Consider the following 19,872-nt stretch of genomic DNA (forward strand, 5'->3'; position numbering starts at 1 on the left):
CTATTTGTGGCTGCATTTCTACCTGCCGTTAAAATGTAAACCCAAGAAAGCCAGACCACTGCTGTATAAAATAGTGCCCATCCGTGGCTGGCCTTCTCCCAGGCTGGCTGGACCCCAGGGCCTGGCCCTGCCTGAGCCTCCTGTGCCAATACTGTGACTTAGAAACAATGTTACTGCTGGGCAGCTCTACGTCCCTCCCCGTGCTGCCTGCGCCAGCCCCAGGCTGCTGGCAAGCAGAGGCCAGACCAGGGCCAGTCTGGGTACCCTGCCCCTCAGCTGGCCCTGCCCAGCCACCCAGCCACCCTGGACATGGCTCTGTCCCTCTGCCACACCCCAGGCCCTGTGAGGAGTCCCCAAGAGGAGCCCACTGTACCGTGGGGTTAATAATCTCTGCTGCCTGCCTGGGTATCTGGGCCTGGCCACCAGCCGTGTTCTTCATGTGTTGATTTTATTTGACCCCTGGAGTGGTGGGTCTCATCCTTCTAATCTTGGCAGAGAGCGGCAGAGGGCTGCCTCACTGCAAACCCTCCCTTCAGTGTCAGTGATGGTTGTCCTTGTCTCAGAATAACCAGGGGCCAGCCAGTGTCTGACCAAGGTCAAGGGGCAAGTGGAGGGGCGGCAGGGATGGCTCTGAAGCCAGAAATGCCTTAAACTGCAAAGCCCCATCCCTTCTCCAGCCCCAGCCCAGTCCTCTTAGGAGCAGGATCAGATAAAGAAGGCTGTGGGGAGGCTGGGCACGGCATTACTAACTCCAGTACATTTCCATGTTGATCCCTGTGAAACAAAGTCTGAAAACTTAAAAAAATTAAAACAGTGCCCAAATACATATCTGTTAACTAAATGTGTATCCTATCTTCTCTTTTAGATTGTAAATCCCTTGAGAACTGAGTTTGACCTCTGCAACTTATGAATACACTTATCATACGCTGTATGTAGCTCAGAAAATACCAACTATTATTATTTATAAAAATAATTTTAAGATGTTAACTTTTAGTAAATTTGTACCTTTAAGGGAAAGTAGATTTAATTAAGTCCTACTATATGCTTTCTTGGAATTTCTCTCCCAGTCCTTCCCCCTAAAAATAGAACTACAAGTTTGAAAAGAAAAATCTTGCATTGTATTTTTATGGTAGGCAGGATTCTAAGATGACCTCCAGGATCCCTACTTGCTGTACAATCCTCAGGACTGTGAAGATGATGGATTTTACTGCTGTGATTAAGTTATATGGCACATTCGACTTGAAGAAAGGGAGATTATTCTGGGTAAGCCTGACCTAATCAGGTGAGCCCTTAAATGGGACTAGGCCCTTACTGAAGTCAGTGACTCAAAGCATGAGAGGGATTCTATGTAAGGGAGACTGTCTGTTGCTAGCTTTGGAAATGGAAGGGGCCACATGGCAAGGAATGTCGGTAGCCTGCAAGCGCTGAGAGTGACCACTGGCTGACAGCCAGCAAGAGAATTGGGGCCTTAGTCCTAGAGTTCCAAGGAACTGAATTTTGCCACAACCACATGAGCTAGGAAAAGGACCTGAATTCCAGATCACAGCAGAACCCAGCCAATACCTTGTAAGACCCTGCACAGAGAATCTAGTCAAGCCATGCCCAGATCAGACTGACAGAGTGAGCCAGGCAAGTGAGCAAGGCAAGTGAGCAAGGCAAGGCAACTGACAGTGTAACTATTTCCCTTTTGTAATGTTACTGAGGCTGACTCCAGCTTTAACAACCAGGCATCCTCTCCCCTCTATGTAAAAATAATTCTTTCCCTCAGGACTCAAACAGATGTTTTCATTTTACTTAAACTGTTTTCCTCCTCCACCAGGAATATGTAGCAGTACAAAGTGCTAACGTCGTGTGGATTTGAACCCCCATCCTCGAGAGCAAAAGAAGGCTGGGGATTGCCAAATGTCAACTCAGCTGTGAGAAGTGTTTTAAATCATATTTTGACGTAGGTTATGCTGTTAACTAGAAAATGAAGTGCAGCACACATGCTTCTAGTAACTCTAGTTTCAAATCCTATGATCTCTTCTTTGTCTTGAAGACCTTTTGATGTGAGTTCCCAATATTGAGTTTCTCTGCTTTTAATAATCTTATATTCCTTCCTCAATATAAATGTCATGAAAAATACTGAATGCTAATCTTCAAAGATCAAACAGGAAGAAAGAGGTGGGCAGCATAGTTCACTGACTTGAATTCCTGAAATTTCTCATTTAAACATTTTATTTTAGCTTATAAAAGCCTTGGCTCAAGAAATGCTTGGTTCCTCTTTTTAAAGTTGGAGTTGTACACTCCCCCACATTTTCAGAAGTGTGTTAATTACAAAATAATTAGGCCTCTCTCTGTAAGGCACCTGACATGCAGGGGCCACTTAATCATTATTTGTATCTGTATTTGTGTTTACTGGGAGGAATTCAGAATCAATACTTAACCGGTTTTTAGTTTGCTGTCTCTGCTTTAGCTAGGGTGACCAACACTCTTGGTTTGCCTGAGACAAAGAACTTTTCAGTGCTAAAACTGGGACAGTCCCTGGCAAACCAGCAGGGACTAACTTGGGCATCAAGGACCTTTTTAGAGTGGGAATTGTGTAAACAACTCGGCAAGAGCTGTTTACTTGTTTTGGGAGCTTGGTATTTACAGGCACCCAATTTGGTTTCCATGGCAGGCTGGTGCCCAAAGCCCGTGATCAATGTTATAAAAAATCTTGCTCAGAATTGTGTTAGGAGATGATTCTAGAGGTGTCTGTGATGAAGGAAAGCAGTGCCTGCTTGTGTGCTTTACATGCACTGAAGTGTTTTAGAAAAATCAGCTCTCCATTCATTTCCCCACATGAGAATCTCAATTGTTGAGTGATACTGCATTCAATAACATCTATTTGTGACTATTCAGTGTGTGTATACAGGTGTTTAAAAGATGTAATTATTCTAGGCTCTTTTCATATATATCAGTTTAATATACCTTTTTACAGTGCTCTCAGTTGCCCCCAAGGGTAAATATGGAATTGGACGATGGAGAGACTTTGAGATGGCAATCATCTTGGAAGAGGGGGTTTAAGGGATGACATATGGTTTAGGGATGGCTTAGGGATGTGTCTTGAATCTGTTTTACTTAGTTTATGTTTATTAGGGGTGGACTGAAGGGAGATGATAGAACTGAATGAGGAGCTGGCTAACCCCACCCCCACCTCCTTAGCACCAGTCCTCTGGGTGTTCTATGTGACGGCATATACATTAATAATTAAATGGAATATTTTGTTCTCTGTTTACCATACTAGAAAATATGTATCCCTTAGCAAAAGTTGTTTAAAACACATTGAATAATAACAATCTTACCACTCTTTGAGCACCTACTATGTGCCCAGATACCTCTCATATACTCACATATATTCTCATTAAATGCTCATACAAATTCTGAGAGATAAATATTATAGAAAAAAATGATAAAATTAGATAGATTGTGTTTTTAGAGGACTTTATGTCAAGTGCTCTTCTATTCAGATTACATGAATTACCTTGTTTAAATCTCATAACAATTCTGTAAAACAGATACTTTTTCAGGTGAAGAAACAGCAGTTCAGTAACTTGTCTGAGTTCACATGGTTACCAAGGGGTGAAGGGGATATTTAAGCCAGACAATCTGACATCAGAACTCTTGGTGTTCAGAATGGTGTAAATGCTATATTTACACCATTTGATGCATAAGAAAATAGAGATTGCCTTACTTGCTCAATCAGCTAGCTCATCTGCCAGTGCAGTTGAAAAATACATGCTGTATGCTTGCATTCTCTTTGTCCAAGTCCCAGGAAGGAGGAGGAACTAGAGATTACAGTGCTGTATGCTATGTGTCAGGGATTTATAGGAGATTTTCAAGGTAGCTTTTCTGGTACATTCTGGAATGGTCCTGAGAAGTTATAATTTTTAGGTTCTCCCCCAGACAATTGTGATAATAACCTGGTTTGACAACTATTGCCCCAGCACAGGGATGGCTAACAAGTTTTATTTCTAGTGCCATTTCTGAGTGGTAGGTTGTTCAGGCAACTATGTTGAAAATTTTAAGGCTAAGTCTGAGTTCAGTTGGGAAGAGCACCAATTAGTGATGTCTGTCATGAATTTGAGGAAAGAGAAGGACATGGGTGCCCTGGTGTCAGGTTCTAACTGAGGTCTGAGGGGAGTCAGTGGGTGAGTGGTAGGTAGCTGGAAAAACACTAGAGGAATTGTAGACAGTTTTGACATGGCTTTACTCTCTCTCTGGGCACAAGCGAGCCATATATACAGCGTTAGCAGGGTAATTATATGTTTTACAGACAATAGTCCCTCCAAGCCAAGCACAAGCTCACATGGGTGATCACCTAATATGCCTCATGCGATGTGGTTACATAATGTGCAGGGTTGTACACCTGCGCTCCAAACCCACTGAGTCATGCTGCGCTAGAAGGCCGCCTTGGCCTACTTCTGAGTAAAGCACAGCCACTTCCCTTACACTCCACCAGCTAGGCTCAGGGCATCCTCTGGGCAGGGACACATGCCCATAGGGCGGAGCCCTGAATCCATAGCTCAAACAACAATACAGAGAGCAATAGCTCACTACTAGGATCCCAGTTATGCTACTTATGACTGTTAGGGCCCAGCATAGGCCAGAGCCCAGGAATACCCACCATAACTTCAGTGGAGTGACATGTATTATGTTTACACAGGCCATGACAGGTACCCATCCCGCAGTGGTGTTACCCCAGTGTTGCTGTATGCACCGCGGTGCCTGGGCTAGGGGTACTACATGTTCCCCCACTAGCCAGCCCCACCCATCATAAACACTACAGGCCAGCCAGGGGTAGGTGTGCCATGGGTCTTGCAGTGTCTTTTGTCCAAAGCTTGCTGCATTGCATTCCAGGTGTCAGCCATGGGACCCCAAGTCTCCAGCCATGTCCAGTTCTCTGCAGACACTGAATGCCTGTGCCAAGGCAAGCTGTCCACAACTGCTGCTGGAAGAGTGGTGCAGAGCCAACCGTTGGAAATATTGGTCACCTCAGCCTACGTGTGGGCCCAGTTCATGATGCAGTTGGAGCATGTTAACCTGTGGTTGAAATGACAGAGCAGGCATAGGTACTAACAGAGGTAAATCACGTCTCTCAAGCAAAATACAGGCTAACCTTTCATCCCTGGATAACAATGCAGCCAACAAGGGATTTTGCCCTGGATGATGGTACCACACCTTCTCAGCTCCCCATGGTTCTTTTGAGTCCTGTATCTGTGCCAAAGTCACAGGGGAACTCATAATAGGTCACACAAGCAATACATATATTCCCTGGAGGAGGGTGCCTTCCCTGGCCATTCCCCTACAAACAGTCAACTGCAGGGGCCATGTATTGAATACCCAAGGAGTGACATGCAAGTCATAGTGTATGCCCTACCCCCAGGGAGCTACGATGGCCAACCACTGGCAGTGGGGGGCTTGGAGGGTCCATGGCCACAGCCAGGTTTTCTGTTCCCCTGCCTTCAAGGGCGTTGGGGCTGGTAACAACAGGTTACTGTTCATCCCCATACCTGGTTGGAGGAGGTCACCCTTGGTATGTATCTGCAACCGGATGGGGATGGTGGCCCAGTGTAACAAAGCCACCACCAGAAGTGGGCCAACTTTCTGTGGCTGTTAATTCAAGGATTGAAGTACCAGGTCCAGCCTGGAACTCCAGCCCCACAAAGACAGGGGTGTGACATGCAAGCATAACCCATTCTTTAAGAGCCTCTTATACCACTCAATTATATGTGCAGCTTGCGGGTTATATAGTACATGGAATCCCCACTTTATGTCCACTTGTTATGCCCATTTTTGTGCCTGTTGTCCAGTGATATGTGTTCTCTTATCACTCTCAACAGCCAGAGGGCGATCATACAGGGCATATAAGTGTTGCAGGGCCTGGATGGTGTTCTGTTAGTTGGCCACTCTGCAAGCATAGGTGAACAACAGGCTCATGACTGTGTCCACAGCTGTTAACACATGCATATACCCTTGCAACTTCAGCAGCAGCCTAATGTAATCTACTTGCCACTTGGTCAAGGGCACTCACCCTATTGTCGTTTGTTGTGTAATATTGGGCCCCTGCCTCCATTTAGGGTGTGCCTGAGCATATGCCAGGCATTTCTGACAAGCCTCTCAAATGCCTTGCTTGGGCAGGAATAGACCCCAATGCTTATTGACCCGTTAAATCAGTTCACCCCCCGGCATGTCCCAGTTTCCAGTGTAGCCACAAGGCCACATCTCATGTTGGTGCTGACTAACCATCGGATCTTAACCAAGGCATCTGCTTCATCATTGCCGGGGGTAGTGAAAGGCATATGGCCTGAGACATGATAAAGAGTTACCTCTTTCTGATGACCCATTTCCCAAAGGTCTTGCCACATGACTTGGCCCCAAATGGGTCAGTGGCTGACTAACCCCTTTTGTATTTTCCAGGTAGTTAACCATAAGGTTAAGCCTTGATAGACTGCCCAGCTACCGATACAGATAACTATAGGTGTCACCTCCTTGGTGATCACCATCCATACTACTCTAAGTTCAGCCCATTGGCTACTTTGTCCATACCTGGTTTCAAACCATACGGTGTCAGTACTAGGTTGGACTGCAACAGCAGTCCAGGCAGCAGTAGCACCTTGGCTAGACCCATCTGTGTACCATGCCCCATCGGGAATAGGGGGACACCCTTAAACAGTGAAGGCTCAGGGTCTAGGGGCACCTCAGGCCCCATGGCCTTATCTTACATTAGGACTACAGGTTCAGGTTTTAAGACCTCTTGCAACTCTGCTGCTAAGGGACTTGTACTCAGCGTTCTCCACTGCTCCAAGTAGGCACCCCACTTTGGCAAAGTGGCTGTCTGAGCCATCCCAGTCCAGGAGGTCATTACCCATGAATGTACCCATCCTGCTTTTAGGTAAGTCATCTGCATGATGACTGCAGCCCATCCTGTCACACTCTTACAAGCCTGAAAGGTGGCATACACAGCTGCTAGCTGTTTCTTTATGAAGGAATACCAGAGCTCAACTCCCTTCCATAGTTAGGACTAAAAGCCTACTGGCGTTCTCAAGCACTCCACGTGCTGCCACAGGCCCCAGCTGAAGCCATCTGTGGTCACATGCATACCAACTCAAACAGGCACCCCTGGTCAACTACCTGTAGGGCTTGTGCCTGCTGAATAGCCCATTTGGCTGCCAGGAAGGTGGTCTCAGCTGCATCATCCCAATCCCAAGTAGGTCCCTTTTTTTATTAACCATGCAACAGTTTTATCATCTAAGCTAAATGGGGCACAGATGTCCAACAATATCCCACAACAATGTCCCACAAAAGTTTACAGCTGCTTCACCGTGGTGGGCCAGGGATATGCCTGAATCTTATCAATAATAGCCTCTGGGATGGCCTTTGTCTTACCCAACCAGATAACTCCCAAGAATCTGGCAGATAATCCAGGCCCTTGGACCTTGGATTCATTGACAGCCCAACCACATGCTGCCAAATGTTGCTGCAAGAGGGGCATCACCGCTTCTAAATCTGCAAGAGAATCAGAGGTTAACCTAATATCAGTAATATAATGCAATAGGCAGACCCCTTCTGACATTGTCAGGTGGCTAAATCCATGGCAACTAGACCATGACATATGGTGAGGCTATGCACATAGCCCTGTGGCAACACTGTAAAAGTCCACTGTTGCCCTTTCCACAAGAAGGTGAACTGTTCTGGTTCTCTGGAGCGATTTCTATGGAGAAAAATGCATTGGCCAAGTCCACTACATAGTGGTACTGTCCCAGTTCCATCGTCAAATGGTCCATCAAATCCATGATTGATGGTACAGCTGCATGCAAAGGGGGTGTTAATTTATTCAGTTCCTGATAGTCCACCGCCATCTGCCAAGTTCCATCAGGCTTTCTAACTGGCCACACTGGAGAATTGTAGGGGCTGTGGGTGCCACGCACTATCTGCACCTCCTCCCGCATCTTAATTGTCTCAGTTATCTCTGTATGCCCACCCAGCAAATGGTATTGACGGGTGGAAGTAACCCACTGGGGTTGTGGTAGGACCTGAGGCTGGTGATGCGTATGTCCACGCAGAACTGGCTTCACCACATGCACTCAGAGCCTGAATTCCGCGGCCATACTTTGTAACACCAGGCCATGTAAAATGTCCACCCCCAGAATGTATTCAGATGTGGGAGAGATACACACAGTATGTAAACGGAGAGCCAAACGGCCAATGCCAAGGTGCAGAGATACAGGTTTCACTTTCACTGACCAGCCTCCATAACCATCAATGTAAGCAGGTTTGCCCAGAGACTTATTTGGGTTCCTATAAACAAGGCTGCCATCGGCGCCAGTATCCACCAGTGCTGGCACCCGCTGTACATTGGATCGCTAATTCCACATGTGGCCTCTGGTTGTTTGGTGTCCCCCCAGGCTGGGCACCTTGGCCAGTTCCCTGATCAAAGAGAAAAGCCTCTACATTTCTGCCTGGTTGCAGCAAGTAGTCTTTAAGCTGAAGTGCCTGGGCAGGACTGGGTCACACAGCAATGTCCTTCTCCCCCTTGGACATTTTCTGGAATTGCTGCTCCGGAGACAACTGTCTCCACAAAGTTAAGAGTCCTTCACTGGGCTGCTTATGGATTTTCCCTCAGTCAACCCTGGCCAAAATCAAATCTATCCACATCTGTGTGTGTCACTCATTGGGGCCCTTTTCTCCATGGTGGGGCACCCTTCAGGTGGAGCATCTTCCCCTTCTTTATGGCACAGACCCCTCAGTCCTGTGGATGGTCTTCAGCTTGCCTGAGACCTGCCATAGCAGTGGTCACTTCATGTACGCTGCGCTCTATGTACCGAGTGAAGACAGCAGCTAGGAAGCCAAAGGCACTCAGTGGGGCAGAACTCAATAAGAGATCCCTCATGTGGGAGGTGAAACTTTCATCATCTGGCCCCTGGGTATTCAGGCCAAACATAGCCTGCTGCATACCCATCTCCCAGATGACTTGCACCAAATCAGTATACGACTGCCATTTACTCATGGTTTTGGGTATTTCACCGGCATCATTCCACACAGTCCATATGGCTGCCCTTAGCCACTCAGTCAGGGTGTGGTCACCTTGCCCTTGTGCCAACCACCTACTTACTTGCAGCTGCTGACAGAGGGAGGGGTGAGTCATGATACAGACCAGCTTTTCCATCTCAGACGTGGAATAGGAGATACTACCTGCTCCCTCATTCCACAAACAAAGCATCTATGTGGGCAGAGTTTGCCCTGGATGCCGTGGCACTGCTTGCCTAATTCCTGCAACTCAGTTGGGGTACAAGCAGTATATGAAGTATGTTGTGTTATGGTGGGGGGGTCCCTGAGCCTGCCCTTGGGGCCGCAATGGCTCTTCATGAACTACCTTCTGATGAACCACTGGGCAAGCCCACAACAGAGGTTCTTCCTCCTTGGTATCAGACTAAGTGGGGGGTCTCCAGCCGAGACAGCAGACCCAGGCCTGGATTCACAGCAGCCTCGAATTACTTTTCCAAGCTCTGTAGCCAGCCTCCAAATGCCCCGCCTGCACCTAGAAGTCCCCATTCACGGCAGCTTCTAACTCTTTTTCTGAGCTGTGTAGCCGGGTGTTAGGTGACCCGCCTGTGCCTGGAGTGCCCTGACCTGTGCTGCATCCCTCAGGGACTGGGTGTGTACTTCTTGTAGCACAGTCAAAAATGCCCATCCAACTCTGCGGGCAAAAGCTTGCTCCTTCTTGGTGTTCTGTGCTTCCACTGCTTCAGCACCTTCTCCATGCTCGTGGCAGACCCATCTACTGCCACCCAGGTTTCCTTCCACTGGAGCCTGTCTGAGCAGCACAGCTGCCACCGGGTACCACAACCCATGTTGCGGCCACATGGCCGACCCAGAATCAGAAGGGACAAAAGGCTCACTCACCTCAGGATCCTGTTTGTGACGCCAATTATCAGGTTCTAATTGAAGTCCGAGGGGAGTTGAAGGGTGAGTGGCAGGTAGCTGGAAAAACACTCGAGGAATTTTAGAGCTTCGACATGGCTTTACTCTCTTTCTGGGCATAAGTGAGCTGTATGTACAGCATTAGCAGTATAGTTAGAGATTTTACAGACAATAGCGGCTCTGAGCCAAGCACGAGCTCACATGGGTAATCACCTAATGCGCCTCACGTGGCATGGTTACATAACATGCGGGGGTGTGCACCTGTGCTCCAAACCTGCTGATTCATGCTGTACCAGAAGGCCGCCTCAACCTACCCCTGACTAAAGCACAGCCATTTTCCTTCCACCTGGGTTTGCTACACAGCCTCTATTCACTCAGGGATTCAGCTGCCTGGGGGATCATATTATTGTTCCCAACTATTCACTTCCTTCCCTGCAAGAAGATTCTATATTCCTGCTTATGACTATACAACTGTCTGTACCTCTCCGCAGGTGGAGATATGTCCATGTCCTGCAGTCAGGTTTGGCCTTAGAATTTGTGTTGACTGAGAGGATGTGACATCTGACTTGTCTGCACAGAAGTTTTTGAGTGCTTGTGTTTCAGTTCTGCTCTTGCTGTTTTCCTCTGTCATGAGAACACTTTGTCCTTCAGAGACCTGGAGACAGGGCCACTGCAGCAGACCAACTCTGCTGATAGACATGAGTGAGAAATAATCATTTGCTCTTGAAAGGCAAGCCACTGAGATTTTGGAGTTATTACTGCAGCCAAGCTGACCAATACAATCAACATTGGCCAATTTGGAATTGATCTATTTGAAATCGATCAGTTAAAGTCAATTCCAGTGAACTCTGGAATGAAAAATAAGTCCTAAACTGTCATTTTGTCTGAATATTAGTTTTAGTCTTACTAGACTGACTCTTGGTAAACTACCTAGGTTATGCCATTAGGGAGTTTCAGTCCCTTTTAAGTGATTTTTAATGCATGTAGACCCAAAAGAAGCCTTTCAGGGAATTGTGTTAAAATAGGCCCAAGTAATAACTGGACTAATTTTTTTCTAATGCCCAAGGACTGCAGTAGGTAAGGAGCACCTGCCATAGGATGGGGTCTGTCCTGGACCTATTTCTGATGCAAGGTCCATATGCCCGTACGGTTGGGCAGAGCTTAAGCATTAATCTATGGCTTTGTGTAGGTAGTTCTGTTGTTTTGTGTGTGTTTGGATTTACAACTGGGAGCACAAGTCCATGAAGATTGACATTTAAAACTGCTTTCCTTCAAATTGAATATTCTCTGAATTATCTTTATTTCAGGATGTCAAGATACTGTCCTTTTTCAAAGTGTAAGTAACGTCCCATCTAATTTTAAAGAGGGGACTTTCTCTTAAGCATTATTAGATAAGAATTCAGTTCAGTAACACACAGCATAATGACATTCCAGTCAACAACAGGCCACATTTAAAATGGTAGTCCCAAAAGATACTAATGGAGCTGAAAAATTCCTATCACCTAGTGATGTCATAGCCATCGTAACATTGTGAGTGCAATGCATTACTCGCATTTGTGGTGATGCTGGTATAAACAAACGTACTGTGCTGCCAGTCGCATAAAAGTATAGCACATACAATTATGTATAGTACATAATACTTGATAATAATAAACAACTATGTTAGTGGCTTATGTACTTGCTGTACTATACTTTTGATTGTTATTTAGATTGTACTCCTTCTACTTATTAAAAACAAAAAGTTAACTGTAAACAGCCTCAGGCAGATCCCTCAGGAGGAATTCCGGAAGAAGGCACTGTTATAGGAGATGACAGCTCCATGTGTGCTATCGTCCTTGAAGATCTTCCAGTGGGACGAGATGTGGGGGTGGAAGACAGCAATACTGATGATCCTAATCCTGTGTAGGCCTAGGCTAGTGTCTGTTTGTAGCTCAGTTTTTTTTTTTTTTTTTTTTTTGAGACGGAGTCTCGCTCTTTTGCTCAGGCCAGAGTGCAGTGGCGCTATCTCGGCTCACTGCAAGCTCCGCCTCCCGGGTTCATGCCATTCTCCTGCCTCAGCCTCCCGAGTAGCTGGGACTACAGGCGTCCGCCACCACACCCGGCTAAATTTTTTTTGTATTTTTAGTAGAGACGGGGTTTCACTGTGTTAGCCAGGATGGTCTCAATCTCCTGACCTCATGATCTGCTGGCCTCGGCCTCCCAAAGTGCTGGGATTACAGGTGTGAGCCACTGCGCCTGGCCTTGTATCTCAGTTTTTAACAAAAAAGTTTAAAAAGTAAATTAAAAAAAAATAAAAATAGAAAAAAGCTTATAAAGATATAAAAAATATTTTTGTGCAGCTGTACATGTTTGAAGCTAAGTGTTATTACAAGAGTCAAAAAGTTAAAATAAAAAGTTCATAAATCAAAAGGTTAATTCACGATTGAAGAATTTTTAAATAAATTTAGTGTAGTTTAAGTGTACAGTGTTTATAAAGTCTACAGTAGTGTACAATACCCACCACTCACTGACTCACCCAGAGCAACTTCCAGTTTTACAAGCTCCATTCATGATAAGTGCTTAGATTCACAAATACTTGCCATTGTATTACAGTTGCCTACAGTATTCAGTACTGTAACATGCTGTACAGGTTTGTAGCTTGGGAGCAGTATGCCATACTCTATGTAGCCTAGGTTTGTAGTAGTCTGTACTGTGTGTGTAATTGTACACCATAATGTTTGCACCATGACGAAATCACCTAAGGACATTTCTCAGAATGTATCCCCTTCGTTAAGTAACGCATGACTGTATTTACTAACATAGTCATTTGGTAAGGTATCTTGCCAATCCCGGTCAGCAAATGTTATGGTACTCATTTGTGAGTAAGCAATTCATACGTGCTTAAGATTCAACTAGTCATAAATATGTCAGCAGACCTTCTCCCTCTATATGTCTATATTTTTAAGCCTTCCCAGCCTAATTTCCCAGAGGATTACATTGACCTTGAGTGCTTTGATGGTTTGTAAGACTCTCCTTTTCTTGAGCTAACAGTGTCCTATTACCGTTGGCATTTACGGTAACAAACTTCAATGCAGTCATATTTTGGCTGCAAAAACCCTTTCTTGTGTGTGCTCCCTTGTTCTTTCTCCTCTAATCTGGCACTTCCTCTTTAGCATTAGAGCTATTGGCTGAAAAAAATGCATATAAATTAAGAAGAGTATGAACTGCACCCCAGAACCTCCCTTGGATCCCTCTTTCTGTCCTTCCTCAGAGCTTTCAGCCCTTTAAAGGCAGAGGAGAGCAAAGTCCGGGCAGAAGAGCACTCATGGCCAGCCAGGGACTGATGATGGATTCCAGCTGGCCAAGGAAAACAGCAGAACAAGCCACAGGTGTCTGCATCCAGCCAGCTGGGTCAGGGCATCACAGGAAGTGCAAGGGAGGGAGGGGAGCCCCTGCAGCAGCTTCCTGCTTGATGCTTACTAGGGCTGAGCCTATCCCTCCTCCCAAAGACCGGCCTATCCTTGACCTTAACTTTGTTAAGTTGCAACATAGAAGGGATTTTTGTTTTGTTTTGTTTTGTCAATCATCAGTTCATGGGTCAAAAAAACGTGTACTAAGAGACCAACTTCTTTGAGTTTGTCCATATGAAGGAAAAAGCATTTGGCCACTATCCAAGAATTTAGGTCTCAGGTGAACTGGATGAGGAATATCTTCTTGACAAAGACTACATGTTGTCAGTTTTCTATCCAAGGGAACAACTTCGAAAAATATAGCTAATTGTCAAATGGCTAACACAAACAGCTTTTAGTGCTGAATTTTACAGTAAAATTTGATTTTCTTCAAAGGGGAATAAAGGGGCTAAAATGTTATTAAATGCTTACGTGCACATTACTAAGAATGTAATGATCGGCCTGGCGTGGTGTCTCACGCCTGTAATCCCAGCACTTTGGGAGGCTGAGGCGGGCAGATCACAAGGTCAGGAGATCGAGACCATCATGGCTAACACGGTGAAACCCCGTCTCTACTAAAAATATAAAAAATTAGCCGGGCGCGGTGGCGAGTGCCTGTAGTCCCAGCTACTCGGGAGGCTGAGGCAGGAGAATGGCGTGAACCCGGGAGGCTGAGCTTGCAGTGAGCTGAGATGGCGCCAGTGGACTCCAGCCTGGGTGACAGAGTAAGACTCCATCTCAAAAAAACAAACAAACAAACAAAAGAATGTAATGATCACCCACCCCCGTGCCTTTAAATTAAGTCAGTTCTTGATCTTTAGAGTATATCAGAATCATGTGAGGCTTGCTAAAACACAAATTTCTGGGTCTCATCCCCAGAATTTCCTCTTTAGCATTTGAGCTATTAGCTGAAAAAAAAAAAATGCTGTCTAAATTAAGAGGATGAACTTCACCCCTAGCATCTCCCGTGGATCCCTTGATTTAGTACTTCAAAGTAGGGCTTGATAATTTGCATTTCTAACCAGTTCCAGGGTGCCGCTGTTTCTTTGCTCTGGGGACCACACTTTGAGAAGTACTGGGATAGGTAATCATCTTAGAAGATGTGTGGATAAAAGAGCTCCTCTTTATTCAGTATTGTAGTAGGCATTATGGGAAGGTGATGCTAGGAGTTTGCAGATGTTGGTGATTAGGGAATTAAGGGAATCTCAGAGTTGAAGGGATTGGGGATGGCAGGAGGGTCAAGAGCTGGGAGATAAAAGAAGGAAATGGGGGTAAAAGGCAGGCTGAGGAATTCAAGTGAGAGGGAGAAACCCAGCCTGACACGGATCTCACTGCCATGTGAAGGGATTGCTTTACTGAGTTTGATTGTTGAGGTGGTGACAAGAGCTGTACCTAAAACAGATGGATAAGGCCCTAAAGGTTTTATTGTATTCCTTTCTGTGTTAAATAGCAGATATGGACAACTTCTTTGAACTTTCATTATGGTACTCATTTTCCTTGACCGTGTGTATTAATTGCCAGATGAGGAACTCTTTCTTTTGGGCAAATAAGGTCATAAAGATAAGTTGTGACAATTAAATGGCCCCATTTATTTTATCAATATGTTTGGAAGCTAAGTTGGGCATGAGAAGATGTACACAGCCTCTTCTTCTTTAGAGTCCAAAGAGGTGACTTTTGATATCTAAGATTATATGGAAACATCAAGGCAGAAAATGATGCAACTATATTCTTAAAATCAAATATTTTTTATATTCCATTGGTTGTAACTATTCAATATATTATTTTGATTTTAAAAATTCAAAGCTTGCCATATATAGGTGGATAGTATTCAGTTATGAAATCATTAGGATTCCCCTCTCCACCTATGGTTGCTAGCAAAATAATGCCCAAGTCTGTTTTAAAAGCCTACCGAAAAAAAAAATTTAATGAAATAACAGCAAATAGGAATTGTGATTCCTCTTTCTATAAAATGTAAATATTAAAATCCCCAAATACCTCTATGACAGCAATATTCAGGAAATAATATTTTATAGTAAACATTTTTAATAAACAGCAGCATAAAATAATCAGTGTTTAATATCATCTCTGGTGTGTGAAATACAAATGCATATATCCTTAATATAAAATAGCCTTTTTGTCATTACAATTCAATGCTTGTCTATTTGAAATGCCCATAATAACAAATCAAACATTAAGTAATACAGTGATTAAATGCATGCAGTGAAAATAAGGAAAGATATGGTAAGGTGAGATATCTGAAAATTGCCATTATATATTTGAAGAAAATCTATATCAAGTTAAAAACAAAGGAAACAAGAAAAACAGACCAGATATAAAAATGCAAAGATATATTTTCACTTCTGTGACACAAACCATAAGCATAGTTTTGTGCAAAAAAGGAGAAAAAGATCTGAAAATAAAGTCATCTTACAAAACATTGTCAACAAAGGAAAAGATATTTTTCAGTTTGTGAAAAAAATACTATTTTAATACAAAAGAGACTGTGTTATATAGTATCACAGTGCGATTATAAAATACATTATTACAAGTGGTTTTGAAATTTCATTTGCTCACTTTAATGTTTTCAGTTATTATAAAATGTTTAAAATAAATGTTATAGTTCTTTATAAAAAACTAACTTGAATTTACTTTTTAACCATAATAATGTTTTACCAGAGTAGGTATTTTACTGGCTCATGGAATGCTAATTTCCCTTTAAGGGACTCCTAGAAAAACTCAGATTCACTGAAATTGTGTACTTAAAATAATAAATATTCTTGGAAAACAATTGATTGTCATATGATATACAAAATTGTGGTTTGAAGCTTCATCATTAAACAGTTGCATAGCAACAAAAGGATACAAATATTCTCCTCTACCTAAAGTTAAGAAATGTAACTTCTGAATCAGCTTATTTATGCCACAAAAATATGTTTTAATTTATCTCCCAGAAATCTGGATATAACCAATTCTTCTAGTTCACAGTACCTGTAAGTTCATGTTTGTTATTTGAAGACTCAGGTTTGGGAAAATTGCAATGCATTTTGGTAAACATATTTTCTTGATTTCTCATGCTAGTTGTATTTTTTAAAAATGAAAACATCAATGTGTTTTTCATTCTCTTACATTCTCCTCATCAAATATCATTTCCAGTAATTACTTTTATATCCTGTAAGTCTCTTTACAAGTCTCTTATACCTTTAAAGTAAAAATGAGACTTTGAGACATTGTTCTTAGAATAAAGGAGTTTTTTTTTTTTAACAAGAGAAAAATCAAAAGTAAAATTACTTTCTATATAGAACTTGAAACGCATAAGAATTCTAAACTTGGCAAAAGATGGTCGGCAGGTAAATGCCATGAGCTGCACATTTGAAACCTCCCACTAAGGCAAAAATGGTCATGTTACTTCGGTTTGCTAGTTTAAAGAATTCAGTTCTTGGTAACTTTTGAAATGAGAACTCAGTACTTGTTTTTTAGGAAGACCATCATATTTTGCAAAATAGAATTAATTGCCTTTGGATTCCAACTGACTGTATGAATACATTGTTGTAATTCTTGGGGCGGGAATCAAATCTGTGAACATTTCCAGCACAGAAAAAAAGGGAAAGAAACTTTAAAATTACTAGACATTTGTATCATGATGGAGTTTCCTACTTCCCTAGAGCCCATTGACCATAAGCACTCCAATGCCTCGGACAACTTGTAAACAGGGAGTTGCAAGGGGTGGGCGTGCTCATCTGTAGCCACACACTTAGTTTTCAGTGTTACTGGTTCTAGAAAACTCCTATGGGGGCTGTCCCCTTGGGAACCCTTTTTCCTTTCCCACAGATGCTGATCTAGGCTGTGGGGCCATTTTCCTGGCTGTGCTTCCTTTGGCGCCTCATTCCTAATCCAGCAAAGAGAACTATCAACCAACAATCAATTCTAGCATCCACATCTAGCCTTCTTATGGTCTGATGCGCTGTGTTATTCCAAGGGCAGTGTAAACACACTGTGAGAAACTGTGGGAAAGACCCTCATGATCAGAGGAGGATTCACAAAAAGGCACACTCTACACCTTCCCAAAGAAGCACAACGACATAAAAGGCTTCAGGGCTTGTTATACTTCTCTTATGGCTCATTTCCCTCCAGGGTTTCAAATTTGGCCTGAAGTTTCTTCATGGATTCTGAACATCATTTCCATAAGAACATGCACAGAGTCTAAATTCAATCAATATAATTCCTGAACATCTGTCCTGAAGAAAAGACAGCAGGTAGACAAATGCTATGGTATATATACATCTGGGTGAGGGACCAGTCATGGTGACTGAAGGCTAAAACACAAAGCACCATTTGACTTTTGGTTTTATATTTAATCACAAGGTTCTTTTCCTCTTCACTGGTTTGCAGCTTTCAGTGCTCGAAACCACATGTTCCAATCCCAATGCCATGTCATGCACTCCAATGGAGTACACATCCCACAATGTTTTTGTTTGCTTGTTTTTTTTTTTTTTTTCTGGTCGAGTGTCTGTCCTGCTTAGTAAGACACAGTCAAACTTCACAGAAGGTACTTGTTGTGATGTCTGCTAAATGAGAACCTTACTTTAATAAAAACATTTGAATATAAATCTTTTCTACGACCGTCTAGTTTGTCCTGTATACCACATTTACAAAAGTTGTGCTTTTTACAGTTCTGCAGAAATCATAGATTCGGTGTGTCCATGAATATTGGCGTCTCCTAGTAAAGATGCTTGCTTTGAGTCAATTTTGTAGGGTTTTTGAGATTTGTTGCCAAAAACGGTGATACCCATTCCACCAGGATGATTTGGAATTGACATGTGTGGTAGTAAAGGAATATTTGCTTCCTGATTGGATCCTGATGAGGGCAAGCTAGTCACATGGCCAGTGCTAGTCGACCCACTGGCACTGCTTGGGGACCGACTCTTGGGAGGCGGGCAGTGCTGAATCACTCTGGGAGGACCTGTTGGCTGGTAGTGGGCAGCTGGAAATGCTGCATATCCAGGAGGTATTGGGTATCCATTGATGGGAATGAATCGCTGGTTCTGAGGTATTGGCGGGCCAATGAAACCAGCAATCTGGCCCTGTGGTGTAATACCCTGGCTCGGGAACATGTAATTAGGATATCTGGGGTTACTGAGATTACTCACTGGGCTGGCACTGAGGGAGGTTGTCTGTGTGGTGGCATTTCCCCCTGAAGGAGTAGTAGAGCTTGTGTGACTTGAGAGTCCCTCCCAGGACCGAAGCCGGACGTGAATATCTTTAAATCTTGGTCTCCTGGAAGGAATCTCATTCCAGCACTCTGTCATGAGGCTGTACATTCTGGGTGGGCAGTCTTCAGAGCATGGTAAGAGCTGCCGTTTTCTCACCATCTCAATCACTTCCTGGTTACTGAATCCATAATATGGCTGGAGTCCAAAACTGAAAATCTCCCACAAGACAACCCCAAAGGACCAGATATCTGAATCAGAAGAGAATTTGCCATACATGATGGCTTCAGGGGGCATCCAGCGAATGGGCAGCAAGGACTTACTCTGGACCCTGTAGTAATCAGCGGAGTAAATTTCTCTGGAAAGCCCCAAGTCTGAAATCTTTACATGAAGTTGCTCTCCGATTAAAATATTGCGAGCTGCAAGGTCCTTGTGGACAAAGAAGTGACTAGACAGGTATTCCATGCCAGCTGCAATCTGAATTGCAATGTGCAGAAAATCTCCGTGGTCCAGACTGGATTTCACAGTCCCATCTTCATCACTGCTGCAGCCAACATCAGAGTGTGGGGATCGCATGATGAGGAACTCATGGAGATCCCCCTGATTAATATACTCAAAAAGCATGCATACAGGTTGTTCCTGAGTGACGGCACCTAGAAGGCAGACAATATTGGGGTGGTGCAGTTCTGCCATTAGGGAGGCTTCTTGTTGAAATTCTGTCCATTGCTGGGGGTTGTTATAGTCTTTCAAGGTCTTGATAGCAACCAGCTGAGCATGGTCCATGCCTGGGAGATAGAGATGGCCTTTATAGATTTTTCCAAAGGCACACTCACCCAATTCTTCCATAAAGCGTACAGCAGAAAGAGGCAGCTCTTTAGCCTTGCTCTGTATGAAAGAGAGTAAAAACGTGGTTTAAAACATACCTTCAGGCAAGACAGCTTTGCATCCGAAAGGAGGGATGGGGCATATAGAAAAAGGTTCTATAAACAAATTAAATAAAATATTGTAGGTCTATATGTCTTTCAAATCGTTGGCTGCAACTCAGGGGAGGTGCCATAGACAACTTTCCATCACTACCCTATCCCTTTCCCTCAACCCAGCCACAAAATGGTTTTTTGCTGTTGTCTAGAGTCTTGGTACTCAAACTGTGGTCTGGGGACCAGCAACATCAGCATCACCCAAACTTACTGCAAATGCAGACTCTCGGGCCCACCTCAGACCTACTGAATCCGCATGTGCATTTAACAAGACCCCTGTGGTTTCTGTGAAGATTAGGGTGTCAGAAGCACTAC

At 43.9% G+C, this 19,872-nt stretch overlaps 1 protein-coding gene and 1 long non-coding RNA gene across 8 annotated transcripts in view; one reads left to right on the plus strand and one right to left on the minus strand.

The window, feature by feature from the left end:
• The window catches only part of LOC107966977 (uncharacterized), a 29,755-nt gene that overhangs the window by 5,230 nt on the left and 4,653 nt on the right, over positions 1–19,872 (plus strand). For 2 of the 6 annotated variants that reach the window (XR_008547800.2, XR_001707051.4), the window contains exons 2-5: positions 866–928; positions 1,134–1,263; positions 1,820–1,916; positions 4,882–5,105. This is a non-coding gene — a long non-coding RNA (uncharacterized LOC107966977). Of the gene's footprint in view, positions 1–865; positions 929–1,133; positions 1,264–1,819; positions 1,917–4,881; positions 8,358–10,436; positions 12,351–19,872 lie in introns of those variants that run through there. The other 4 variants (XR_008547798.2, XR_001707050.4, XR_010153693.1 and 1 more) reach the window with 4 other exon arrangements.
• ROR1 (receptor tyrosine kinase like orphan receptor 1) overlaps positions 15,432–19,872 on the minus strand; it is a 407,220-nt gene continuing 402,779 nt past the window's right edge. For both annotated transcript variants that reach the window (XM_016919829.4, XM_016919825.4), the window contains one exon: positions 15,432–19,465. In XM_016919829.4, coding sequence (XP_016775318.1) covers positions 18,038–19,465 — 1,428 coding nt within the window. In that variant the 3' untranslated portion in view covers positions 15,432–18,037. The remainder of the gene's footprint in view (positions 19,466–19,872) is intronic.

Source organism: Pan troglodytes, chromosome 1 (genome assembly GCF_028858775.2).
Source record: "Pan troglodytes isolate AG18354 chromosome 1, NHGRI_mPanTro3-v2.0_pri, whole genome shotgun sequence".
Classification (NCBI taxonomy): Eukaryota; Metazoa; Chordata; class Mammalia; order Primates; family Hominidae; genus Pan; species Pan troglodytes.